The following is a 27,825-nucleotide window of genomic DNA, read 5'->3' on the forward strand; positions in this document are numbered from 1 at the left end:
CTGGATACTCCTGCTAGTTGACTAGATGAGAAAAAAAAGCTCATTTAGTCAATACAAATTGTATATCGCCCGAGACAAACTAATCGCTTTAAAAACCAGGAGCCGAAGAAGGTGGCACGGGTCCACTCGCTGTTTTTAAAGTCACAGTCCATCACGGCTACCCCCGAGACTTAGTAACGTTTATAAAGTTTAAGTTCAAAGCACGTTTGGGTTGCAGGTTTGAGGGATGCGTATCACGCGAGGAAAGAAGCTCCAAGCAGGGTCCTCCCACTGGCAACCCCAGCCCGGGCCAGGTGCGGTGCAGACGCGCGCATGCGCCTAGTAGCAGCTGCCGGCTCGCACGGAGTCGTCCCCTCCTTCGCGCAAGCGCACTTAGAAATGTAACTTCGCTACCTGCGCAGGCGGCGCGCGCGCCACCGTAATTGCGCATGCGCACTTGCAGCCGGCAATACCACCGGTCTTCAGTTGCGAGTGCGATTTTGTATGTTATCTTAGTTGAGGGCAGCGACAGGTGTCCGGGGCGGCGGTCTTTGGAGCTCATAGCCCGTGCATTGGTCAGTCACTGGAACTGAGCCTTTGATTTGAGGAACGAGCTACTTCTGTCTCGCAGAAGGACGCTTCTCCTAAGCAGCCGGTCCTGACAGAGACATAAACTCCTCATGGTGAAATAACCCAGATCTGAAAGAGTAGTCAGTGAATTCGGCCTGGCCCAAGACAATAACATGAGAAAGCGGAAATTATACTATGCGTCTGTCGCGAGGTTACGCGGACATTTAGCCGATCGGGCATATAAGTCTTTATGCAGCTGCTAGGACCTGAGCAATCGCTTGCACAGCTTGGCGGAAGTAACGTCGGTTTTTTTCCACTGCCCACGAGTGCGCATGCGCAGAGTGACGGGCCCGGGACACGGTGTTCCGAAGCTCGGCTCTTTGGTCCTGACAAGAACCATCTGTCGAGGCGGCCCGGGAGGAGCAGGGCGAGACCATGGGGCGGCTGAACGTGGTGATGCTCCGCTACCTCTCCCGCGACCACTTCAGGGTGCTGACGGCGGTAAGGGGCCACGCGGGCGGGCGAGGGGTAGGTCTGGGGCCGGGGAGCGCGGCAGGAAAGAGCCGGGACTCGGTTCGATCGGTGACAAGGGACGTACTGAGCGTGGGGCTAGTCCCTGCCGGGCTCGGGTGACAGCGGCGCGAGAGGTGCCCTGTAACCAGCTCCTGTCCGGGCGCCCGGGGGAGGGAGCTCGTGTAACTCCCTGCTGCTAGCTGGGTTCTCCCGGCTGAGTCAGCCGGGCTTGGGACGGGACCGACTACACTGTTAATATTCTGATGCGCGTTGTGCTGTAGCTAGTCTCTCTCTTAGTCAACATTAATCTTTTTCTTCAAAAATCTTCTTATAATTTCAGTTCTACCTCTGATAGTAATAGGTGGACTGGCTTCTGGTGGCCATTGATTCTCTGACTATTGTATCATCACATCTTTCTTAGGGCAGGACTACCTGTGTGATTAAAATGCCAGTAGCCAGCTCTGTCTGATGTCCCGTGGCATGCACCTTGTACCATCTGTACAATTGAAATGGCAGTAGAACTGTGGGAAATCTTCCAAATAATGTAACATGGATCTATCTATCTGAATTATTGTGTTGCACCCTTGCAGGGTGTGAGAAACAAAATAATTTTTCTGACCTGTAGGGTCTTCAGCTTCAGGCTGACTCTTAACTACCGCTCTGATTTTCCACTAGTAGAAGGAAAGTGAAACTTACAAGAAGCATTGTAACATAGAATCGTAGAGCTGAAAGAGACCTCAGGAGGTCATCAAATCCAGCCCCCTGCCCAATCCCAACTAAATCAACCCAGCCAGGGTTCTGTCAAGCTAAGACTTAAAAACCTTTAGGGGTGGAGATTCCACTACATCTCTAGGTAACCCATTCCAGTGCTTCACCACCTTCCTAGTGAAGTAGTTTTTCCTAATATCCAACCTAGACCTTTCCCACTGTAGCATGAGACCATTGCTCCTTGTTCTGCTATCCGTCATTACTATGAGCAGCCTTTCTCCATCCTCTTTGGAGCCTCCTTTCAGGAAGTTGAGGCTGCTGTCCCGAATAAGCAACAGAAAGGTTTTTGCACTTTTTTATCATGATCCCAGGGGATTATCCTACTGGGAAATTTAGCACATTTTTCTGGCCTGCCATATATCTCTACATCCCTCATATTGGCTTATAGGTCATGGTTTGTTTTCATGCTAGGTATGTTTCTATTGCATTTCTCAAGCTTGACATATATTAAAGGTCTATGTGACGTTCCCTAAACAAGAGATTCTCCATTTGCAGTATAGATTTTCTTTTCAAACAACTCTGTCACTACTGCTAGTCAAGCAAATTGAAAACTTGCGTTAAATTAAAAGAACTTTATGCAACACAATATATTTAGTTTTGTTTTCAGTGTATATGTGAAAAGTAAGTTTAGGCTTGATGTACAAAACTGTTATTTCATTATGTAGTTGTAAGGTTCATATATGTCTTTCATTTATTATTTCAGGTAGAGATGGGGATGAAGAATCATGAAATAGTCCCTGCTAGCTTGATTGCCTCCATAGCCAGCCTGAAACATGGTGGATGTAACAAAATTCTAAAAGAGTTGGTGAAACACAAACTCCTAGCTTATGAACGAACTAAAAGTGAGTTTGAATCCCCTATGGAAATCAGAGTTATTTTTCAGTTAATGTTCCTCAAGTGGATTTCCTGTAAATGCAGTCACTAAAAAATAGAGAAATTACCAGTTAAAACAACATTTGCATCTGTGTAAATGCCTTACCATCTGAATATAATACCAAAACATCCTTAGACTGTGCAACTGTACAATAAACTCCATGTTCATTCTAGAATAGTCATCCTGTGTGCACTAGCACTGTAAAATCTTATTTAATTGATTAACCAGTTAAGTGTGATGTTTAATCAGTTAACTAAGTAAAAGGGATTTGGGCGGGGTTGTGGAGAGCCCTTGTCAGTGTTGGGTCCCACGGTGCTGGAGCAACCCCTGCTCACGGTGGATGGGTAGCTGCTCCAGCACTCACTGGTTAACCAGCCAGTAAGCATCACCCATCAAGGGGATGCTTACGAGTTAACCATTTAACCTTTGTGTCCCTGAACACATCTAATTCTTCACAGTTACACTGAAATGCTAAACCTTGACCTCCACAATATGGATGTTAAAATATATGTATTTGTGTAAAAATGTAACCATTGAAAATTTTAGCAGTTTCACATTTACATCAAGGGTCACATAGGAACCAGTGCTTGTGGGGAGCCAGCTATTAAGCTGGCTTCCTGCATGCACCAACTCCTGCCTGTCCCCTGCCCCATGTTGCTGCCTCTGATGGTCTGTGTGGAAGCCTGTGTTTGTAGGGAGCCAGCTTTTACGTTCGCTCCCCAAGAATACTGGTTCCTGCCTGCCTCCCATGCTGCTGCTGCTGCTGCTGCTGCTGCTGCTGCTGCTGCTACTACCTCTGGTGGAGTCAGCGGGGGAGGGGGAACATGTAACCATGTGAATAACCTGATGAGCTAGGGCTTATCAGTTAACGATATACACGTGTATGGATTAACGTCCCTACTGCACAGTCCTGTTTCTCCATGTGATCTCTTTTTGACGCCTTGGAAACAAGGGGCTGTACAAAGATGAACTGTGTGTAGTTTACCAAGATACAAGTTGCCCTTGTAAGAATCATGAAGATAAGTCTTACTCTCTTTTTGGCAACTCTCTTCAAGTCAGTGGAGGAAAAGTTACCATAGGAGGAGCAGGACTGTCTATGCACAGCCAGTCATGGATAAGAGTGTTTTGCAAGGAGAGTGAAGTCTTGTCTACACTGAAAGTTGTACCACTTTAACGATACTGATAGAAGCGTATCCGCACAAAAAGGATTATTCTGTTTTAAAGTAAAGGTGCTTTATATTGGTAAAGCTTTTCCCTTCTGGAAAGAGAATGACTATACTGGTATGTCTTCTTTGTACTGGTATAAATTAATTAATTGTAGGGCTTTTACCAGTATAACTATTCTGATTTAAAAAAAAATCAAATCCCTAACAGAAATTGTTACACAGATCAAACTTTTAGATGTAGACCAGGTGTTAAGTCAGTCCACAGGATGTATAATGTTCAGTTTCAGTCTTGTTTAAGTGTAAATCTTGGCAGAACTTTACGATATGGTGCTGTTAAAATGTCTGCATAATACTAATATTTAGAGAATTCAGAGCAGTAAACATATACAGAACAGTAAATTTCCAATCCTGCATAAAACTTATTCATATAGGGTATGTCTACACTTGCACCCTACTTTGAACGAGGGATGCAAATGCAGGCATTCGAAATAGTCAATGAAGCGGGGATTTAAATATCCCGCGCTTCATTAGCATGATCAAAAAATGAGGAGTAACGTTAGTTTGAACCAAGGGGTTTGGTTCGAACTAACGTGTCCCAGCACGCACTTTCGCTTTCGAAACAGCTGGCATTTGGAGAAACGCGCCAAACGTTAGTTCTGATCATGCTAATGAAGCGCGGGATATTTAAATCCCCGCTTCATTGACTATTTCGAATGCCTGCATTTGTATCCCTTGTTCGAACTAGGGTGCAAGTATAGACATACCCATACTTATCTTTACACGCTACCAGTTGACTCAATTCAAGTAGATTAACTCCCAATGCATACATTTAAATTTAAACAAAAATTTATGCAGGATTAGCACCAACCCTAATAAGGATGAATTGTACTGGCATTTGGGATGCTTCATGTACTGAATCAGCGTTTGATTTTGATAAATAGAATTCTTATTGTTTAGATTTTTTTGAAAGAAATTTTAAAATAATTTGTCAAAAAAGAGTGAATGGGGAAATATTAGATCTGGAATATTAGAATCTGGAAAAAACTAGCATTCATATTCTTTTTAAGAAACATAACAGAGAACTGTTAAAGTAATTGGATGGCATCACCGTGACAAGATTCCGCTCTGTCAACACTTGTCACCAAGTTTGATTGCTCTTTCCATAAGTTCTTTTCACTGGAGCAATGGATCTTTGATTTTCACGTGACAATAACAATCCTTCTATAATATGTTCATAACTTAACGCTATACTTTCCATATTTGTGTTTTTACAGTACAAAGCTGTAATAAATGTGAAGGAAATAATATATTTTTATATTGGCTAATATTTGCTGCAATAGTAGCAATTGTAAAAATACTCAGTGTTGAATGTTTTAACAATACTATCAGCAAATGTTTATCTAGGGTCAAAGGAAATCTTGTTTCTTATAGCAGTTATCTTGTTTCTCATATATATTGTAAATCCATACTTACCTTTGCAATAGGAGGAGAATAACCGATCTGTGAGCAATTAACAGTGTATTTGTTTCTGTTTCTTGACATCCCCTGTCCATATTACAAAAATATAAAAATTGACTTATTTTCATTCTGTGTAATAAATTCTGGAATCCTTGAACTTATATTCTTTACTGGCACACTTTTCAGTTCTCACCCTCCATTCTGTTTTTTCCTTTCTCACGATTTTTACTTTCTTCCCCATAGCCAACCAAATCTCATTATGTGAATACCTTGTTCACCACTGGTTTCATGTTGCTCACATCTCAGAACAAACTTTTCGTAAATTTTTCTTGACTAGAAAGGAGCCATTAAAGTTGAGAATTTTTTCACACTGCCTTGATAGCATTTAAAAAAACAAATATTCTAATGGTCGTGTATACATAATATTTCATGGAATTTGCTATCTTTTATTTTTTAGCTGTCCAGGGCTACCGATTAACTAATGGAGGGTATGATTTCCTTGCCTTGAAAACACTCTCATCTCGACAAGTTGTTAACTCTGTTGGAAACCAGATGGGGGTTGGCAAAGAATCAGGTAATTTTTAAAATATTTGAAAAACAAATGTGGCTGTTATATTAAACATTGGATTGTTTGCAAGTAATCCAATAAAGTTTCATCTCACTAAATAGTTCACTAATTTATCAGAAATTTGAACTACGCTGTCACTCTGTTTGAAATGCCATACCATGATGTCAGCAAAATTTGAATTTTTCTTCATTTTGGAATTGTAGTTAAATGGCATTTGTATTATTCTTGTTGATTTTTTTTTATTTATTCATTTGAATTGTTTGTTTAAACATCTTGTAGAGAACTTTGAGGAACACTTAGGTGAAATTCTGGACATGTTGAAGTCAATGGGTATTTTGCCTTTGACTTTAGTGGACCAAGATTTCACACTTCTTTTTGACAAAATATGCCCCTTTATATTGTGTGGTGTGTTTTTTTTTCTTCTTGTTGTCTACTTCTTAACTATATATTTTAGAAATGTGTGTCTGTTAGTTTAAATGAAATGAAACAAAGCTTATTTGAGTTAAGGACTCAAGCAATGCTGGGTAAATCTTCTTGTGTATTAACAAAGAAAAATTTACATATGACTAGGATTTCTGTTTTCCAGAATTCCTTTTACACTAAGGATAAACACTAATTCTAGGCATGCAAACAATTCATTATATTCAAACTTATCAGCTGATTTTGGGTAGTTCTCTGCTGAGGTAGGTTGCTATGGCACAGTAAATTAGCAGACTACTATCTTGGTTGCTCTTAGCCTTGCATGGTATGTGGTGAGGTTATGAGGTAAAAAAGTGTAATGTTAGATGCCTTAGCTGAGAACTTTACTAAAGTATGAGGAAGTGCATTGCAGGACTGACTTGGAAAGATCAAGTATATCTGTGTAGATGCAGTGTTTGACTATGCATCAGTGCAGCAGGAAAACCAGTCCGAGCAACTAGAAGCGTTATTGAAACTTGCTCTAAGGAGTTATGTTCCCAACCATATTGGAAACATTTGTGATACATTAGAAGCATTTTGCGCATGTACACAACTTCCTTGTGGAAGACAGACCTCAGAAGGCCCCTTGTCCTATGTAATTCCAGCTCTTCATCTGGATCTGTTGAATTGTACCAGTGCCTTGTTATATCAAGGAGGATTGTTTCCAAACCTTGAAAGTAACCAGTAGAAACAGGTGGTATTGTCAACTGCTCATTATCACAGTGATACAGGTCAAACCAAAATTAAAACTAGTAGAATATTAAAAATAATTTTCAAGGAACTTTAGAACTAAAAGGACATTCATTTTTCAAATTTACAGGTGAAGTGCTGCCATTGCTAATATGCAGAAGAATCAGTAGATTGTAGTATGTTTTGCTTTTTGCAGTGGTGTAGGTAATGATTGAACAAAAAGTGATATGGAAAGTTAGTTGCTTTTTGCAGATGTTTCATAAATCAACCCGAGGTCAAGCCAGAAATTCAAGAGCAAGGAGCTGGAATGGCCATGGCAATTTTCACAAATGTTTAGTCCATTTGACACTCTCTCTCAGATGAATACAGTTATTTCTTATGTTTTACAGATATTTATATTGTAGCAAATGAAGAGGAGCAACAGCTTGCATTAAAACTGCATAGGCTTGGGAGAACCTCCTTTCGTAATCTAAAAAACAAGCGTGATTACCATAAGCACAGACACAAAATGTCTTGGCTTTATTTGTCCCGCCTGGCTGCCATGAAAGAATTTGCCTACATGAAGGTATTTTTAATTATGAAATGTAAATGTTCATGTTCAAAATGTGTAATCGTTACCATAATAGTGGAAATGGTGATGATGCAAGGAGTTTGTCAGATCTCTTCTTATGTAATTCATGTTTGTAATATAAAGAGGAATTCCATACATATTTCCAATAGGGACGTAAGCGACTAATCAAGTATCTGATACGCAAAAGCTTAGTCGACACACTATTCAACTAGTCACTTCCCTTCCTATCAGAAAGAGACAGCAAAGCAGGGGAAAGAGGAGTGGGTACTGGGGGGAGCCGGCTTAAAAGCTGGTTCCCTCCAGCTCCATGGGAGAGGGCACAGAACGCCGCCGCCGCTGTGCCTAACTTTGAAATGTACAAGAGTCCCCACTGGGGCTGACTGACCTTGGGCTCCATGTGGACGCTTCCACTTTGAAATGTACAAGAGCCCCAGCAAGGGATCTTCCTAGTCGATAAGCACTTCCGCATTTCTCCTTTGAAATGTACAAGAGACCCCACTGTGACTTTTGTACATTTCAAAGAAGGAATGTAAAACTCCACGTGCAGCCCGGGGTCAGCGGGAAGTTCTGCTGACTCCAGACTGCACGCGGGCGTGCCAGCTTTGAAATGTACAAGAGTCCCCAGTGGGGGCTCTTGTACATTTCAAAGTAGAAGTGCCCGCATGGAGCCTGGGGACAATGGGGGACTTAGAGTCCCCTGTTGACCCAGGGCTCCAAGTGGCACTGCCATTTTGAAATGCCACATGGAGTGGGGGGTCATCTTGGGACTCCCCAGTTGATCCCAGGCTCCGCCCATGGCATTTCCAAGGAACCTAGGAGGAGATTGGGGAGTCCCCAGCTGACCCCGGGCTCTGGTACTTTGAAATGCTGTGCGCGGAGCCCAGGATCAGCTAGGGAGTCCCCAGCTGACCCCAGGCTCCACGCAGTGCTGCCATTTTGAAGTACCCCTACTTCCCCACCCCTTTGCTGCCTCTTATCTCAGTGGTCCCCAACCTTTTGGGGCTGCCGGGGAACCGGGGGCGGCACCACACATGTGCCATGTGCCCGGGGCAGGGGCTGCACATGCCCTGGGCACCCGGGGCGCAAGAATGGCTTGGGCCGGCCCTGGTCACTAAGCGGGCACCACTTTGGGGACCACTGCTCTATCTGAAAGAGGCAGCGAGAGTGGGGAGAATCGACTCGTTGACTGGACTATCCGATAAGCATTTGCTTATTGGATAGTCAACTAGTCCTTAACATACTTAGTCTGCAGACCACAGGCGGTCCGTGGCTCAACCTCAGCCTCCCCTCACAGCTCCCCCATGCAGCAGGGAGCATGTGCTGCCACTGAAGTCTTTGGTTGCCACGCAGCTGGGAGGCTGCAACACTAGGTCCCAGCTTCCTGCTCGCAGGGCACGAGGGACGGGTGAAGAAAGCCCCGAACTTCCCCCTTCATGAGAAGAAAACTGAGTAGCAGCACAGGAGGGAGAAGGAAGCCAAATCCCTGGAGGCCCAGCAGCTGGGCAAGAAGACAGTGCAGTGCTGGTGCCAGGAGCTCTTCCGGCTCCACGTCATCCAGCTGCAGGTGAAGCTGTGGAAGGCCAAGCTGCTGCGCAGGCACCAAATGTGGCAGGTAAAGAAACGGGCCGAGTCTGCCAAGCCCCGGTTGCTGGGCAGGATCAGGTACGAAGAGCCTGACCTGGAGGTACAGCTGAGCACAGAGCTGACTGAGTCCCTCCAGATGCTGAAGCCTGACGGCAGCATCCTGCGTAACTGGTTCAAGAGCTTGCAGAAAAGGAACTGATTGAGCCCAGGGAGTGAGCCAAGTTCAAGAGGAAATATCGACTGATGTTTGTGGAGAAGAGAGCCTTCCACTTAGTCATGTTGTAGAGCTGCCCACCTCCGACTCCTTTTCCTGCCCAGCCCCAGTTGTTTTTTTTTTACCAAGCATCTTATTAAAGCCCAGGGCATCTCCTCTCAAAAATCAAAAACAAAAAAGACATCCTTGCCAGACCCAGCTCACTGCACACAGAACCGCTTGCTCTGCTTCTTGCTGTGAGATGGATCTGGCAGATAAAGTTGAGGATTTCTTCACCCTGCCTTCTGAGCAGAAAGCCAGATCTAGTGCTCCAACCAGTGCAGGCACCCCCGCTGTGTGGGGAAGGCGGGGGAGGAGGGAATGAGCCTCTCCTCACCCAACACAGTGATGTGTTGTCCAGAGGCTTTTCTCGCTACTCCTATTGGCCAGCCAATGAGAGCAATGGAGATGCAAAGCCAGGTAACCGTTCCCCTTCATGCCCAGATCTCTGTATCCCAATCCCCCTCACTCCCCCTCCTTCAGCCTCCAAGACACTACACCTCCAGCTTGCTCCTGTACCCTCCCTTCTGGCCAGATACCCTGCTCCCAGCCTGCTTCTGCACCCCACCTCCTGCCCAGATCCCACATCCCTATCCCTATCCCACTCACTGGAAGCCCTGCTCCGCACACTGAACACTTCATTTTTGTCCCCACCCTAGAGCCTAAGGTGGTCCACAAAATCCACTAACTTCGGAATCCCAAAAAAGTAAATCTGGCCTATGGGAAACCCTGAACCTTAGTCCTCCCTGTCCCTTCTCCTCCCCCTGTGGGGCTGGAGCACCAGAGGAGTGAGGTGTCTCAATTGGGGGCCACATCAGTGAGTGTTGGGGGGTGGTTGGGGCATTTTTTACTTCTCCCTTATGGTCCCCAGATGACTTTTCTGTGGGTCAGTGGCCCCTGACCCAGAAAATGTTTCCCACCTTGTCATAAATAAAGAAAACATTGAAACCTTTTGTTTTGCACGTAAATTAATAATTTACTTTATTTAAAATGAAGTTTGATAAACTAACATTAGAAAGTTAAAACACTTAATCTATTCAGTAATTTAAATTAAATCATTTTCCCTAGCTACAGCACTAGCATAATGGCTCAAGTGTAATTATATAATTAATGGTGAGTTTCCATTAGCAACTGGTGATCCATGGAAAGTTTGAATTGAGCCAGATGGTCCACAGGCCAAAAAGTTTGAGAACCACTGATATATAGGGATAGAAAATGAACTTGTGATTAGGTCATGTGCATCAATTGAGTTGGCATCCAGAACGGCTCACAGTGGTGCCACAGACATTATGATCTTCTCTCATTTGACTATAATGTGGTTATGATGAACTTTCATTATTCAGGACAGTGATCTAGTGTGTCTATGGAAATGCAGAATGAATGAGATTAGCTAGACAGAATGGAATTGGCAAAAATTCAAAATGTGGAGTGTGTTTAGTTCTTGACACAGCATCCTCCAATTATTTGCTGCTGATTGTCCAGGCCACCGCACGAGGTCTGATTCCATTCTTTTCCTCTTGTTACATCTCAGTTTTCTCCAGCCCCAGGACAATGAAATTGTAAACAAGGTGGCAATAAATATATGTCCAGAATATCAGGTCTGGAGTATAAACTTTGCCATTTCATTCATCATACAGGAGTATTTCAGACTCCGATCTTTATAATGAAACTTCTGCCATCATGTATCTTTTGGTAAAGAAGGTCCAAGCAAGCAATATGTTTTAGTATATGTAGGAAGTTACAGGATGGGAGTCTTCTGGGAAACAGTAAATCTGAAAAGGGTTTGGGGATCATAGTGAATAATCAGCTGAACATGAGCATGAATACAGTGCTATGGCCAAAAGGACTAATACAGTCCTGGGAATATTGAGTAGGAGTAGGAACACGATCTTACCTCTATATTTCTGAACGGTGCGATCGCTGCTGGAATAGTGTATCCCGTTCTGTTGTTAACAATTCAAGAAAAATGTTGATAAATGGGAGGAGGTTTCAGGGAAAGATGAGAATAATTAAAAGAATAGAAAGCATGCCCTAAAGTATAGACTCAAAGAGCTCAATCTGTTTAGCTTAACAAACTGAAGGTTAAAGGATGACTTGATTACAGTCTGTTAGTACCTAGACAGGAAAGAAGTATTTAATTGTGGGCTCCCCAGGCTAGGAGAGAAAGGTCTAACTTTATCCAATTTCTGGAAGTTGAAACTAGACAAATCCAGACTGGAAATAATGCACAAATTTTTAATAAAGAGAATAATTATCCATGGTAACCATTCACCATAGGTTTTGGTAGATTCTCACTCACTGGACATTTTTAAATCAAGAATGGATCTTTTTCTGAACGAGATCCTCTACCTGTAGTTCAAACAGGAATTAATTCAGAGAAATTCTATGGGCCTGTGTTTATTCAGGTGTTCAAACTAGGTAATCACAGTGTTCCTTATGGCCTTATGAGCAATACATTTTTTTACTCAATTGTTTGATATGTCAAAATATTTATCATGGTATATCATACACATTACTCTTTTTGTTGCATTTTGTTACTGCACAATATTTGCTGGGTGCTGTACGTCAATATGAGTACATACACTCTCCCACTAAGAGTTTACAGTGTAATAATATATAGTATTTAATAATATATGAGAGCTTGCATGTTTGCTTTGGTATCCAGTACCACTAATTTTCTAACTCGTATCTTTCCAGGCTTTGCATGATAGAAAATTTCCTGTTCCAAAACCATTTGACTACAATAGACATGCAGTAGTAATGGAACTTGTTAGTGGTTACCCTCTGTAAGTACTGATGTTTGAAACATAAACCCCCATTGAAAGACTAAATTGAATACAGTAACTATGATTTTGGAAATCTGAATGGCTGAAAGTCACTTTAATTCAGTAGTGTAGGTAAAAATGATTGCTGAATGTTTATGCAGGAGACAATGGCTGTCCTTTTTTAGTCATAAAGGAGCTAACAGTGGCCCACCATTCTCCACAGAGTCAGCTGGTACTCTGTAGCCCAGTCTGATAATAGTAGCAGAGCAGTATTGGAATCTAGGTTAGTTGGGAGAGCAATTCCAGTTACATTCCCCTTCTTCCTGTCTTTTCTTCCTTCTCTATCCAAAAAGTATACTGTTGGTTTTTTTAAAACTGGATAATGCAGATTGGTAACATATTTTAAAACCTGAACATATCGTGTCATCTTGTTTCAGAAATTACATCTGATATTCCCCCGCCCCAAACAGTTTGTTTATGCACTTCATCAAAAACTGCAGGGGGGGAAAAATCTTAAGTCTCATTCATAGTATTGTATGGCCTTTCCTTGGCTTCAGTAGGGTGTGTGGTGTTGAGAGGGAGTTTGAGTGAAGGAGGGGGTTGTGACCAGGAACAGGGAAATTAGGGTACAAGGGGGTGCAGAGTCTGGTAGGAGGTTATGACCTGGGGCAAGGGGATTGGCTTGCAAGGTCTGAGAGGCTCTGTGTTTGAGAGGGGAGGCATAGTGTTTAGGTTGTGACTTGGGGCAGAGTAGTGGGGTATCAGGTGCAGGCCTTGGCCAGGAGGCAGTTACTTTAAGACAGAGGTGAGCAATCAGTTCTCCAAATCCCTAAATCTGGCCCACCACCATTCCACATCCCAGTGGGATCCTCCAGCACCTGCCACATACTTGCACACCATTTAGATTGGCTAGCTAAGGGGGGACGTGTGTCTCTGTGCACCGCACACTCCTTGAGGGGTTTGCCCTCCGTGAACTGCGTGCTCTGCAAACACAACCTTGGCAGCTCTCATTCACCAGTTTCCAGCTACTGGGAGCTGCCATATTGTGATGGGAGGTGGGGGCAAATGCATAAAGGCACCTCCCCTCAGGGCATGTGGTGCACAGAGAGCATATGGCCCATGTAGCTGGCCTGCTTTGAGCAGCGTGCTGAAGCGCGACAGACAAGGAACCTGCCTGAAGCTCCTGCTGGGCTGCAGGATGATGGTGGGTCTGAACCAGTGGTTTGGCAGGCAGGATGCGGCCTGTGGCCCATATTTTTGCCTATTTGCCTATTCATATGTTCTAACATGAAAAGGTGTAGGCTTCCAAAGTGAGCTATCTAATCAAAAAGGAATCAAAACCGAAGCTTAAATTAACTGAACAGTAATGAAAAGAAAATTCCTTTCACATTTTCAGCATATCCTCCTGCCCCAGTCATGAAGTGAATTTTAGTGCAGATGGATATTTCATTTTTACAACAGGTGCATGGACATTAACACTACAAGCTTCACCACACTTTCCATCATTATTTTCCTATTCTGCTCTGGAGGAAGTATGACAAGGGATGAAAAAATAGTTTATTTTCCATACCTAGATACTCTTGAATCTCATAAGTCAGCAAAACAAGAGTTCCAAATGTGGAGAGAGAGTGGAGTTTATATTGCAGTGGAGTTCTTGGGTTTTGCTTTAACTTCTCATTTTCTGATACTGTTAACATATTTGTTAATCATTTTAGGTGCCAAGTGCATCAAATAGAAGATCCTGCATCTGTGTATAGTGAGTTGATGGAACTAATTGTAAAACTAGCCAACCACGGTTTGATTCACGGAGATTTCAATGAATTCAATCTGTTATTGGATAGTGAGGATCAGGTCACCATGATTGATTTTCCACAGATGGTGTCAACATCTCATCCAAATGCTGAATGGTATATATTCAGTGTTACAGCATTTTTCAAACTCAGTTTGTAACTTATTAGCATGATTATTCATTTTTATGTACCATTCTTAACTTTCTTCTTGCAATGTGATCTTGTACAACAAACAATCTCACAAAAATATACTCAGTTTTATTTTTCTGTTGACAAATGTCAACATTTAGATTAAGTATCAGAGGGGTAGCCATGTTAGTCTGAATCTGCAAAAGCCACGAGGAGTCCTGTGGCACCTTGTAGACTAACTGAAGTGGCACCTTATAGACTAACTTCAGTTAGTCTATAATGTGCCACAGGACACCTTGCAACATTTAGATTGTACACGATTGGCTTTGCAGAGATTCTCCATAAGCTATGTCCTACTTGAATTGATTCTGTATGGTTCATTTTTGTGTCTTTGAATTTTCTGTTTTCAGCTATGTGGCAACTAATCATTTCTTAGTAAAATGGAAAGAAGACAATAGTGTGAATGTAAAAGCTGATTGCAGGGATTTCCTTTCCAGAACAACTCTGGCCCTCAACTAAAAGGAAATGATAAAGCTGGAAGAATACTCCATTTTCTAAAATTCACATTAAATGTAAAGATGTTCTTACATGTAAGAATTAGAGCACAAAAGCTATTGAAGCTGTGACAGTGACTAATGTGAAGTAGAACTTGACATGGTTAGAAACATACCAAAATACTTGTACAGTTTGTACCTCCCTAAACCAAACTCTGATCCAGCAACATCAGTAATCCAAAAAGCCCAGGGACAGAGAGGAGCTTGGGCCCCGGTGGGGCTGGGAGGCCAGTGGCAGGGAACCTCCCCGGTCTGGCAAATCCCCCCCTCATTCTAGACTACTCGGGTCCCAAGGGTGCTGGACTAGGGAGGTCCAACCTGTAGGCCTAGAGCTTTAATTCTGTGCAAAAAAAAAATCTGTTTTTTTTTCCAGGTATTTTGACAGAGATGTTAAATGTATTAGAGACTTTTTTAAGAAGCGCTTCGGCTATGAAAGTGAACTCTTCCCAACCTTCCAGGATATCAGGTCAGAGATACAACATGATTCAGGGGTCTTATATTGATTAATAAGGATGATGGGGTGCTTTCTTTATCAGGTTTATATTCTGAGAACATTGGCCAACGTGTTCACAACCATAGTTCCCACTAAGGTGCGCGCCTATACGGCCGCACACAAAATAATTTCCCCCTGCCCACAGCTCTGGAGAGCTGTGCAGCAGTACTCATGTGGCTGCTGGCTGCTCTGGCGTGCGAGGCTGGCTGAGACGGGATGGTGAGAGAGCCGCTGGGTCGAGGGATTGGGATCTGCCGTGACCGAGTGCCTGGGGATCGGAGAGGCCTGCTCCAGTGGCAGGGAGGGACAGGAGCCTGTTCTGGCAACTGGGGCTGGGAACAGACCTACAGCATGGCTGGGGGGACGGGGTCTGCTCCAGCAGCCGGGAACAGGACATGCCACATAGCTGGGGGAGGAGGGGTCTGCTCCGGTGGCTGGGAATGGGACCTGTGCATGGCGGAATGGGGTGAGGGCAGGAACGTGTAAGTTTAAAAAATTGGGTGCCATGGTGGCACACATCCAAACCAGCATACATGATCTCAATATTGGTGCACAAGGCACAACTCACTCCACTCATGGTTGGAAAATCTTAGAGGGGACAGTGCAACTGGTTTTCAGTTGTATGCTGTTAAATAATAATGAGCTCAATGAAGTGTTTTGCTGGAGAATTGGGGAGACCTCTCTCTCTTTTTTCCCCTATTCAGCAGGTGTAAGAGTGGCAGAACTTTCTTATACCTTTCTTAGTCCTTTAACAGTGGCAGTTTAATGATAGTGCACATTAGCAATCATTTAAAAAATTACTAAAATGATTTAACATGTTGAGGGGAACCTATTTATGCTTCAATTTTTTTATCTTCTCCAGGAGAGAGTGTTCTCTTGACATAGAGATTGCAGCCAGTGGCTACACAAAAGAAATGCAGGAGGATGATGAACTGCTTTACCCAGCAGGCCCTGATGAGGAGGATTATAAAACAGTGCTTGTAGACGATCTTGATGAGAAAGTAAATTTGTGTACCGCAGATGTAGAAAATAAAGGAAATTTCACGGATGAATTGGAAGACGATGCCAAAAACAAATCTTCTAAAGTTTTGGTCTGTAGCAGCAAAGACGTTGATATAGCTGACAGTGGTAAAAAAGCACAAAGTTTAGATATGACAGAGTTAAGTCATGTTTTAGAAGAAGCTGAAGGGCAAATGAATGCTGGGAAAGCAAATAGTAATGCAGAAAGTTCTGCAATTGATTTTTCTGAGGATGAAAAGAGAATTGAAAATACAACCAAAATTGAAGATCATGTAGGTCAAGGAGAAGACCCCGCTGACAAAGAATATGAAGATGAATGCCCTGATCTGGTCGACTTGCCATCATTGCACAGAGAATTCATGCCTTTCAGGTATAGAGTCGTTTTGACAGTTTTGGACGGCTTCCATTTATTTTTTGTTCACAGTAGATGAGATTCTTTCAAGTAGTTCAACATGCAGCCACCCGTGCTTAAATTGAAAATATATTTCTAATCCTAGAATGAACATGTACTGCTTTCCTTTTGACCAAATTCTAGGTTATCTCTTGGTGATTATTATTACGTTCATATATTTTTAGTGTGACCAATTCAGTTGTCTTGTTCCAGAGCACAAAATGTAATAACTAGACTTGGACATCTGAATTAGTTCCACTTATCTTCTGTAGCTAGTGTGCATTTTTCTATTGCATAAATATTTAACTTGTTTATACCAATGAAGAAGGAATTCATGTAGTTAAAATACTACTCCACAGTAACTTTTATGGTGCAGTTTGTAATTAAAACTTTGTTTCTTGAAGTTATTCTGGCTTTCAGTTCCTTGCTTATCCTTTTTAAAGATCATTAACTTAATTCATGAGCTATGTGCCAGCAAAGAAAAGAATAAGGTTGGTGTGGGTGTTGTTTAATGAGTTAGGGATATGAACAGGCTCACACAGGCTGAAAGCCAACAGCCCCATGAAAGGCTGCTGTTTAATCAGTTAATTGGTTAAATTTAACATTTAACCAGTTGACTAATTAAACAAGATTTTACATCCGTAGAATGAATAGTGCAAGCAGTAGCCCCTCTTCCCATCTTCATCCCCCTCTCGCCCAGATAGTTTTGAAATAAATGATTTATTTGGGCAACACAGCATATGCATTAGGAAAAATCTAATATTTAACTTGTTTTTCATGTAAGGTGCATTACTAGCGAGGGAATTACTAACATAGATACTTGTGTGCATCGCTTTTTTAAGCTAGGAAGTGTTGCCTTCATGGTTTGTTAGGATTTTTTCTTTGGCATGTAGGGAATTAGAGTGATGTTCTCATAAAAGTGAAAATGTCATTCTGCTGCAAGTCATATTGGTTTAATTGCTGACAATTTTTTTTAGTACTGTTGGCGTTGCAAAGACAATACAGTGATACAAAAAGCAAGACTGCTGAAGTCAGTCTTGCCTCGTCTACCAGCTAATTTCCCATTACCAAATCTCTTACTAATGGTGGATAATACTGGACTAGGCTCAGCTTAATTATCAAATCTCATGTTGGGTGTATTGGTATACAGCGATAAAGACATTTTGATTTTTTTTTTTTACTTTTTTTACACATACACTAAAAAATTGAAATGGAGATCATTGAGCATAAAAATAAAATAACACTGTCACTTTTAGTTTTTTAGAACATTATTTTGTCATTTAATATAGTCTTGGCCATTGTATCATTATACAAATCAGATATAAAAAACTTTAGAGGATTTAAAATACCTGTCATGTTGAGTTCAAGTTAATATTTCAAAATGTAAATTTTCCATGTAATGTTAAAACTTTTCAGTCTGTAAAACTTCTTATGAGAATATGGTGGATTCGTAGTCTTGTCTTTTTGCTAAATGAAATAAAATCCAATGTATCTATTATAGAGATGAAGAGAGTATGATTCACGTGAATGAACACAGAACGAGAACCTTAAGTGCCACTTCCACCAGCAGTTTTAGGAGCTGTTCAACAATTCCTCAGGTAACTAATGTATACATGGTTTCAAGTGTACCTTTGTAGATTATTAAAATTGTAAGATGCTGATGTTTTGTTGTTAAAATTGTCTTCCAACTATAACTTGTGGATGAGTCCAAATTAATGTTGTGATTTCTGTGATTCCATGATCATGGAATTGTGTTCCAGAATCTAAGCTTTTCATGTTTTAGAAATCTGGACATATTTGCATTTTAAAAAAAAGCATTTAAAATAAATAAAAACCGAAGACGTTTTGTCTTCAGAAACTTCAGAAATCCTGAAACCTTACCTTCGAAGTACATGTGAACTGTTTCATGTTTCCTGGACTGGTGTTAACTCTGAAATTGAAAGACCACAATATTAAATGTTAATACCGTTAGGTATTTTGCTGTTAGTCATTGTAGGAGAAGTATCCAATTAATGGTTTATGATGTAATCCCAAATTGTCTTTGCCTCCTCAGATACAAGAGCTAAAGTTGTATTTTATCATGTTACTCAAATCTCTGGTTCTGCGGACAGCATGTTTGTGTTGTGTATTATCCGTACAAAACTGCACTATATTGACAATTGATAATGTAGCACAGCATTAAATAAAATGTTGCGTGGAAAAATATAGGGGATACTTAGATGCATTACTGATTTTCATATTTAATTTCGTAAAACATTCAATTTTTACAATTTAAATAAAATTGTCAAGACTTTCTGCTGTATTGGAATACTGCATAGTTTAGGGTCTTTATCACAGACTTTAAGTTCCATTTGCTTTAGTGTACACAGGGCCTTGAGTCCATTATCCTCTTGATTGTAGAGAGGCAGAAAATACAAAACAATTGTGTGACACTGTAAAGCATCGGGGGTAGCCGAGTTAGTCTGTACAGGATAAACTTAAAAAACAACAAATAGTCTGGTAGCACTTTAAAGACTAACAAAACATGTACGTGGTATCATGAGCTTTTGTGAGAATAGTCCACTTCTTCAGATAACCAGAGTTTGGATGTCTAGAAGTAAAGCATGTTTAACTTAACTTTAACTGTGCCTGCTGTTTAAATAGTGATAGAAATGTAGCCGTGTTAGTCCTGTTTTTTGTTTCAGCTACACCAGACTATATAGCACTTTAAAGACTAACAAGATGGTTTATTAGGTGATGAGCTTTCGTGGGCCAGACCCACTTCCTCAGATCAAATAGTGGAAGAAAATTGTCACAACCATATATATCAAAGGATACAATTAAAAAATGAACGCACATGAAAAGGACAAATCAAATTTCAGAACAGAAGGAAGATGGGAGGAGGGAAGGTAAATGTCTGTGAGCTAATGATATTAGAGGTGATAATTGGGGGAAGCTATCTTTGTAATGGGTAAGATAATTGATGTCAAGTGGAATTGTGTTCTTCAGAAGCAATTTTTTTTGCCTCTAGCAACCTTAGATCTAAAGAGAGAACATGATGATGATGTTGGCAAATTTCTTCTTTTTATCATTATACATTTTCAGCAGGGAGAAATTTATATTATGTATGTTCATTTGTGCCAGACAACAAATGTATAGGCCTTGTTTATATATGATTTTTTTAATGCTGTTTTTTCAGTACAGTCCTACATTTCTACTCTTAGCCAGTAGAGACTAAGCATCAAAGATGGTGTATTTGCTGTCTCGGGTGAATGTTGCAATGTATTCCCAATCTTAAGAGGCTCTTTTATAGTGGGGATGACAACATGTAGACTATGTGATTAAGCCTGGATTTATCGGTTAATCTTGTTGAATACCTGCACTCCCCTCTCTTGCTACCTCTGTATCACAGTTAGCAAGGTGGGGGAAGCTGGTGCCTGGCTTAAAAGCCAGCTCCCCATGAGCACCTGTCCCTACCTCCATGCTGCTGCCTCTAATAGGCAGAAGTGTGGTGGGTGAGTGGAACAAGTGGGAGCTGATACACGCAGCAGTGGGGTGGGGAAGGCAGGAACTGGTGCTGGGGGTGGGGCATCCAATTAGTCGCTTCCCCCCCATGCTGCCTCTATAAGAGGCAATAAGGGGGGAAGCAGGAGTTGGTGCTGGCACGGAGCCAGAATATCCATGGTCCTGTTGGATGAGGGATGTTGCTGGACCAGGGAATCCCGGATTACAGAGGTTCAACCTATAGTCATGATTTTTTCTGATACAAAACAAAAAATTATTTACACCTTTTTATCCAGCATATTCCAGTGTAAAAAGTAGTGCATTCAGCTAATTTAAGTGTCAAAATAGTTTATGCAATATTTGGTATCTGTAGGAAATCGCAGGGTATGACTTTGTGCAAAATAAAAAAACTCACTCTTCAAAATAGATAGTTGCTTGGAGTAAGAATTATCCCCTTTTATCGAAATATTGCTGTAAGTGCTAGGTGAGACTTCAGGATTAGAACCATGGGCTGATGGACAGCTATGACTGCTATATAGTAGTTCAGGAATTCCCTGGCAGAAAAGAGGGACTGACAACTTGACAGCCTCAGTCTTTATATTATTAGAAATGAATATGTAATCTTGCAGGTAGGATTCCAAAAAGAGAGAGGCACTATTGAATCCAGACCGGAGAAATGATTACAGAACTTGAGATTGAAAAACCACTTGGTGGCAGCAGCAACCTTAATATTGTAGTTTTCCAAACAAGCTATGTGTGTTCATGGAAGTACATTAGTGTTACAAAGTAAGACCTTTAATAAACCCAAGTCATCTGGGCCAATCCATGGGACAATAAGGGTTCAGAAATGTATATGTAAACAGCATTTACAAATTTTGGAGATTGTCTACTAAAGGGATAGTAAATTAATCAGTTACAGAAATTCCCAGCTATTTAATTACTATGACATGTACATCATACTGCACTCCCACAAATTTGACTAAGGATTTATTCAGAATGAGCCACCAGAGGAAAACTTAATTCTGCAAAATTTTAAAATAATAAAGCTTTGATCTTTTCAAAACACTAAACCTACTCATCTGCCCTTAATATGATTGAGATTTACTTGCTCAGTGCAAGTAGGCCTTTATAATACTGAGTCTATATTCACTTCTGTCTGACAAGGATTTTTCCCTGGTGATAGGATCTGAGAGGATGGTAAGGTCCCATGTTTTCCCATCTGCCTGGATCACTTAAGCACAAATTGTTAGGATCAGGTTTACATATTCAACATAGCATTTAGGATGTTAAAATGTTATTATTTGGCTAATCGTATAGTCGATACAATTTGTATTGACTATATGATTAGTTGATAAGTGCCTCTGCAGAGCCACAGCAGGGGTAGCTTCAGAGGAGCTGACTTGAGCCGGGACTGAGCAGTCCTGGCTAATGCTGGTTCCCAGAGCCACTGTGCTGCAGCTCTGCGTTTTAAAAGTAGTAAGAGCCACTGGGCTCTTACTACATTTAAAATTCAGAGGTTCAGCGATCAGTGCAAGCCCTTGGTCCCAGCTTGCACTGAGTCCAACAGCCCCTGTTCACGGCAGACAGGGCTGGCCATGGACAGAGGCTGTTGCCTGAGCAGTCCCTGTCTGCAGCCAGCCCTGGCTGCCACAAGCAGAGGTTGCTTGGTGGCAACAGCTCCCGCCCGCAACTCCTTCCTGCAGGGGTGTCCAAACTTTTTTCAAAGAGGGCCAGATTTGAAGAAGTGAACATGCGTGAGGGCCGTCCTCGCACTCTCAGCCCCAAGGCAGAGGGCCCGCAGGGTCGGAGGCGGGCGGAGAGCGCAGGGCATGCCGGCCTCACGGCGGCCCGGGGGCAGGGCGAACCCGCAGCCGAGCGGGGGAGCGGGGCTGTGGACGTGCCCTACAGGGCAGGCTCTAGGGCCGCGGAGGCCATGGGCGGCGGCGGCGCGGCCGAAAGCGGCGCGCTGGGCACGCCAGTTCAAAAGAGCGCCGGGGAGCCAGGAGAGGGAGGAAGCGGGGGCCGTATTAAATTGGAACACGGGCCGCAATTGGCCCGCGGGCCGGACTTTGGACATGCCTGCCTTACTGGGACTCCTGCGGACAGGGGTTGCTTCACAGCAACATCCCCTATTTTTCGCCCCTCTCCCCCAGTTGCCTCTGATAGAGGCTGGGGGGGGGAGGGCTGGAGGCACCCTAGCGACAGTGCTGCGGGTGGAACCTGCTTTTAAGCTGGCTTCTCCCAGCACCGGCTCTCCTCTCTTCCCCCCTTCCTCTCTCCCCCCCCCCTCGCCCCCGCTGCTTCTCCTAGAGGCAGCCAGGGGGAGGGGGAAGGAGCACTGCAGAGAGCATGGGGCGAGTGGGGACTGCTTGAGTCCTGTGAGCCCTGTGGGGCTTTTGTACATTTGTAAAGCAGAAGCGCCCGCAGTGGGAACCGACATTGGGCAAGGGACTGAAGCAGTCCCTGCTCGGCTGTTTCCCGCTTTGCCTCTGCCTTCCCTGCAAAGACAGTGGTAGGGGGAACCGGCTTTACCCCACCAGCTCCTGCTCCCTCCCTCACCCTCTTGCTGCCTCTCTCTGATAGAGACAGGAAGGGAGGGAAGTGACTAGTTGAGTCGACTATCCAATAAAAATTTGCTTATTAGATAGTCGACTACTCGCTTACATCCCTACATAGCATCTCAGTCATATTGGATATGATACATTTCTGTTATCTGACCAGGTATTTCCATTTAAACTCTCTCCTGTTATAAATCAAAGCTATAGTCAAATTGTAGCTTCTTCCTGTTTCATTATACTTCGTTTAGGACCAATTTTATAGGAACCTGGAATTAAAAAGATGTGGAAAAAGTATATGTGATGTTACAATTCACTTGTTGGATGTCAGTATTTATAAAGCAACAGGAAAAAACGTTTCCATGGTTCCAGCTAGTTCACATCAGTTTGGTTGCTCATTTCCACATTCGACCTGCAAGAGAAGACTCTCTATCTGCAATGGAAATGTTTGATGTGTGTGTATGGTAATAAATAGATTTAATGTGTAATCTGCTTTTTAAAATTTAGTGTGCTGCTTTTTTTTTTTAAGTGTTAATGCTCCAAAATTTCTCCCATCATTTTGTGCACATTGCCAGAAAAACCCCTCTACTATTTTAACCACCAGGGGGAGAAGTTTACGTTCAAATTTCTCTAAGCTACAAAATGTTAAATGGATTAGTCTGCACCCACACCCTCCACCCCCAAAAAAATTCAAGCACGAAGGGAAACAATAACTAAAAATAGTTTTATCCTATTTTTATCGAGAAAGTGAACTGCAGATTTGTTTGGGTTTTTTTCCAATCCTTGAGCTTTGAATGTGGAGTAACCTGAACAGAAAACAGGAATACTTAGCTTTTAACTTCCTTGTGAAGCCCTGGATTGAGTAAAGGACATCTTCTGAAGTTCAGTTCCTGCACAGAAGATATCCTAGCAAACCACTCTCTTGCTGACTGCGAAGTTACAAAAGGATCTCACAAAACTGAGTGATGAACAACAAAATGGCAGATGGAATTCTATAGTGATAGATGCAAAATAATGCAGGTTGGCGAACTTAATCCCAACTGTAAGTACAAAATGATGGCATTGAAATCAGCTGTTACCACTCAAAAAATTGGCATAGTTGTTGATAGTTTTCTGAACACACTCAGTGCACATCAGTAAACTAAACTAACTTTAAAACCATCTGGAATGGATAGCTAATAAGACAAGAAACTATCATAATGCTATTATATAAATCCATGATATGGCCCTTGAGTACTGCTTGCAAGTCTGGTCATCTCATCTTAAAAAAAGGGTATTAAACCTGGCAAAAGTACAGAGAAGGTCCACAAAAATTATTAGGGGTATGGAACAGCTTCCACATGAGGAGAATCAAAAACACTAAGGCTATGTCTACACTCGCGGCTTCTTGCACGAGTAATATGCAAATGAGGCTAAGCGTGGATTATCGCCAAGCCTCATTTGCATACCTAATGAGCCACCATTTTTTTCAGAAGAGGCTTTTGCGCAGGAAGGAGCGTCTACACTGCCCCTTCTTGTGCAAGGAAAAACCCTCTTGCGCAATGCTGTTACACCTCTTATTTTTCAGGAAAATAAGAGGGTTTTTCTTGCGCAAGAAGGAGCAGTGTAGACGCTCCTTCTTGCGCAAGAGCCTCTTCTGAAAAAAATAGTGGCTCATTAGGTATGCAAATGAGGCTCGGCGATATTCCACTTTTAGCCTCATTTGCATATTACTTGCGCAAGAAGCTGCGAGTGTAGACATATAGCCTAACTGTTCAGTGTAGAAAAGAGACTAAAGGGGATATATGATAGAGGTCTGTAAAACTATGAACGAAGTGGAGAAAGTAAATAAGGAAATGTGATTTACCCCATCACATAACACAAGATCCAGAGGTTATCCATTGTAATTAATAATGGGTTTAAAACAAATAAAAGGAAGTACTACTTCACACAATACACAGTTAACCTGTGGGACTTGTTCCCATGGGATGTGAAGGCCAAAAGTATAATGTTAAGAACAATTAGATAAGTTTATGGAAGTTAGATCCATCAATGGCTATTAGTCAGGAATGCAATCCTATGCTCTGGATATCCCTAAACCTCTGACTAACAGAAAGTGGATTACATGACGAGAGATGGATCTCTCAATACATTGTCCTATTCTCTTCATTCTCTCTGAAGTGTCAAAAGACAGGATACTGGGATAGATGGACCAACTAATTTTGTATTTCAGTGCTGTGTGTGTTTATTTTTCATGTTTTGTTACCTCCACATCATCCTTTATTGAGCTTTTTTGTAGAAAAGCCTTTGCATTCTTTTATACAATGCTGAGGTTGAAAGAAAAAGTTATGCTTCAATTGCAGGCTGTTTTCAGTTTATAAAATAGTTTGTTAAATGAAAAAATCTATATTCAGTTTTTGGATCGAACTGTGAAAATCGCAATAGAAGTAAATTTGTGCCAGTCCTGTAGCAGTTTACTTCTCTCTGTTCTGGCTTATTTCTGCTGCCTTCATGTTAGGGTGGATGAAAGACAAGACCATGACATTCTCTACCCACACATCCAGGCCAGTTAATAAGTGATCTGTAGAGACTTTTCTCTCTTTCCACCCTCAAAGCGATCTTGCTTTTTGACCTTAATTGCTCCCTTAATAGCATCATAAAAGCCCTAAATTAGGAAATGCAAAGATTAAAGTTACAGTAATAATACTAACTTAGCTACATTTTATATTCTGTGGATTTTATGAAGTACATTTTATAATAAAAATAGTAAATGTATTTAGCTACACATTTAAAAGAACATACCACATGTGCAACATTACTAGGTTGATAGTGCTTTTGGGAAGTCAAGTCTGAGTTGCTGTTGGATTTTTGTTTTGGGGGGTAGCTACTCTACAGCACTACATCAGTGCAGCTGAAACATATCTGATGCAGTTGGCAGGAGAGCATTATGATCTGTCAAAGGAGGTGAGGCTGCAATATGCTCCCAAAACCTCAGCTGATGACTTGCTCAGGCATGATTTTTTTTAAATTCAGGTTGAACTCTCTAACCCAGCACACTCTGGTCTGGCATGATTTTAGCTAGCGGGATGTCAACTTAGCATGGGTGTGGCCAAGTTTGCCATGGTCCTGTAAAGTTTGTTTACAGCTACTTGTCTTGGCTCTGTGTTCTGTGTTGTTGTTTAGCGTTGATTTATCTCTAACAATCTTCTAAGAGTCTATACATCAGTGGAAACATTGGCAATGCTGCTACACAATATTGACTTCCCTTTTGGTTTGGCAGATTGTCTGGTTTGGCACCAGTTAGGTCCCAAAGGTGCTGGACTAGAGAGGTTCAAGCTTTATAGTAACTTCTTGTTTAACCATTCCTTTTGTATTGATTAACTGTATTAGTCCCTTCTATGAGATCTGTGTCCTGTCTAGTGAGTTCATTAAATGAAACAAGTTAGCTGAATTGTGCTCATTCTCTACTACAGAGCATTTTGCAGCCTAAATCTCTACTATACTGTGTGTGTGAGAGAGTGAGAGATGTTGCCATCATGACAGCAAATAAGACCTAGTATGAATAACTGGATGGTATGTTTCAAAGTACTAGAAAACTCCTGCCATTTGAGGTAAATGGCAGTTACTGTTGCTATTACTGCTGTTACAGTGGCCATCTGTGGTTCAGGCTGTACAAGATACAAAAAAAGCCACAATTCCTTGCCTGTGGATTGTTGTAAGAGTATATCCCCTAGACTGTTAGGTATTGTGCTAACTATGTTAGAAGAACAGCTGAAGGAAGAATTTAAAATCACTTCTGCAAACAATACTTTTTATTTTTTTTCCTTTGTTAGTAGCAGTGGATAGTTTTGCTGTTTAAGCATCAGTCATTTCCACTTATATATATTTAGTTTGATCACTGCAGTGTAGGCTTAAAAAACAAGGGTGCCAGAAAATATAGCCACAAGCCAAGCACTTACAGTATCCCCAAAGTAACTTTTTTAATTTTAAAAAGGCATAAAGTCTCCAGGCACTGCTCGTCACCGTTTTTTATATCTGTGCATAAAGTGCTAGCCAGTGCAAAGCACTGTGTAAATATAAACAAGTATGTCCTAAAATGTTATATGTCGTACAAAAAATACTTATGGGTGTGGTTTAATTATTTTTAGGAATTGGTGAAACAGAAGATAAAACGTCAACTGACAAAACAACAGAAAGCTGCTCTGAGACGACGGTTACAAAAAGGAGAAGCAAATGTTTATACCAAACAGCGTCGAGAAAATATGTTAAATATTAAGTCAAGTTTGGATGCCGCTAGCTTCTGGGGCTAATGCATTATAACTTCCAATGGAATAGCAATACTCTTATCCATGATGCAGAGTATATACTTGCTTTTTTGGAAATTGGATTGCTTATATTTATAGTCAATAAATTTCCTCATGATTGTAATTTTGTCTTTTTGTTTTGTACAGTTTGGACCCCCCTGGTCCAGTGCCCTTGGGACCTGACTGGTCCCGAATGAAGGAATTTGCCAGATACGGGGAGGTCCCTTGCCACCAGGCTCCCAGGATACTGCCCCTCCCTCTGGCTGTCTCTGATCCACCCCCTCTGCCACTGGGTTCTAGCCTTCTGCTACAGGTCTTGGGTTCGGCATGCTGCCACCAGCCAGCAGGGGCTCTCCAGTGACAGAGCTCCCCAGCCACCATGGCGCCTCTGCCCTGCCCAGCCAAGGCTTCTCAGGGAGGGGGGTTCCATGGCTGCCCTGCATCTGTTCCACCCAGGGCTTCCTGGGGACTAGGCTCTACTGCTGACACGCCCCACCTAGGCTCCCCTAGGGCAGGGCTCCACAACTGCCCTGCTGCTGCACCAGGACGGAGCTCCATGAAGACAGGGCTCAAAGGTCCTACTGCTGTCCCACCTGCCCGGGTCTTCCTGGGGATGGGGTTCCACAACTGTCCCAATGCTGCCCTGCCTGGACAGGGCTCACTGGTCTGATGGTGGGGCTCCGCTCTGCTGGACTCTCTGACTGGCTCACATTCCCAGGCACTGAGGCACTCTGGTCCAGCAAACACCTGTGATCCTGTTGGATGTTGCCTAACCAGAGAATCCCAGATTTAAGAGGTTCAACCTGTAATTTTGAAATGGACTGTAAAACCTATGGTTTAAACCAGTTTTTAAATTAGGACTAGGTTAAGATAATTAAACTGGAGTAATGAGCTATAGTATCTTTTTAC

At 42.2% G+C, this 27,825-nt stretch overlaps 1 protein-coding gene and 1 long non-coding RNA gene across 3 annotated transcripts in view; one reads left to right on the top strand and one right to left on the bottom strand.

The window, feature by feature from the left end:
* LOC112546983 (uncharacterized) overlaps positions 1–634 on the bottom strand; it is a 39,649-nt gene extending 39,015 nt beyond the window's left edge. The window contains exon 1 of one of the 2 annotated variants that reach the window (XR_003090716.2): positions 205–634. This is a non-coding gene — a long non-coding RNA (uncharacterized LOC112546983). The remainder of the gene's footprint in view (positions 1–204) is intronic. The other variant, XR_012904809.1, reaches the window with a different exon arrangement.
* On the top strand, positions 634–27,040 carry RIOK2 (RIO kinase 2). Its single transcript, XM_006130446.4, has 10 exons — positions 634–1,050; positions 2,534–2,672; positions 5,786–5,902; positions 7,435–7,610; positions 12,151–12,239; positions 13,934–14,125; positions 15,065–15,157; positions 16,047–16,574; positions 18,097–18,193; positions 26,761–27,040. The coding sequence occupies exons 1-10, from the start codon at positions 985–987 to the stop codon at positions 26,920–26,922; spliced, it is 1,659 nt and encodes a 552-aa protein (XP_006130508.1). The 5' UTR covers positions 634–984; the 3' UTR covers positions 26,923–27,040.
* The last annotated feature ends 785 nt before the right edge of the window (positions 27,041–27,825 follow it).

The sequence above is a fragment of the Pelodiscus sinensis genome, chromosome 6 (assembly GCF_049634645.1).
Source record: "Pelodiscus sinensis isolate JC-2024 chromosome 6, ASM4963464v1, whole genome shotgun sequence".
Taxonomy (NCBI): Eukaryota; Metazoa; Chordata; order Testudines; family Trionychidae; genus Pelodiscus; species Pelodiscus sinensis.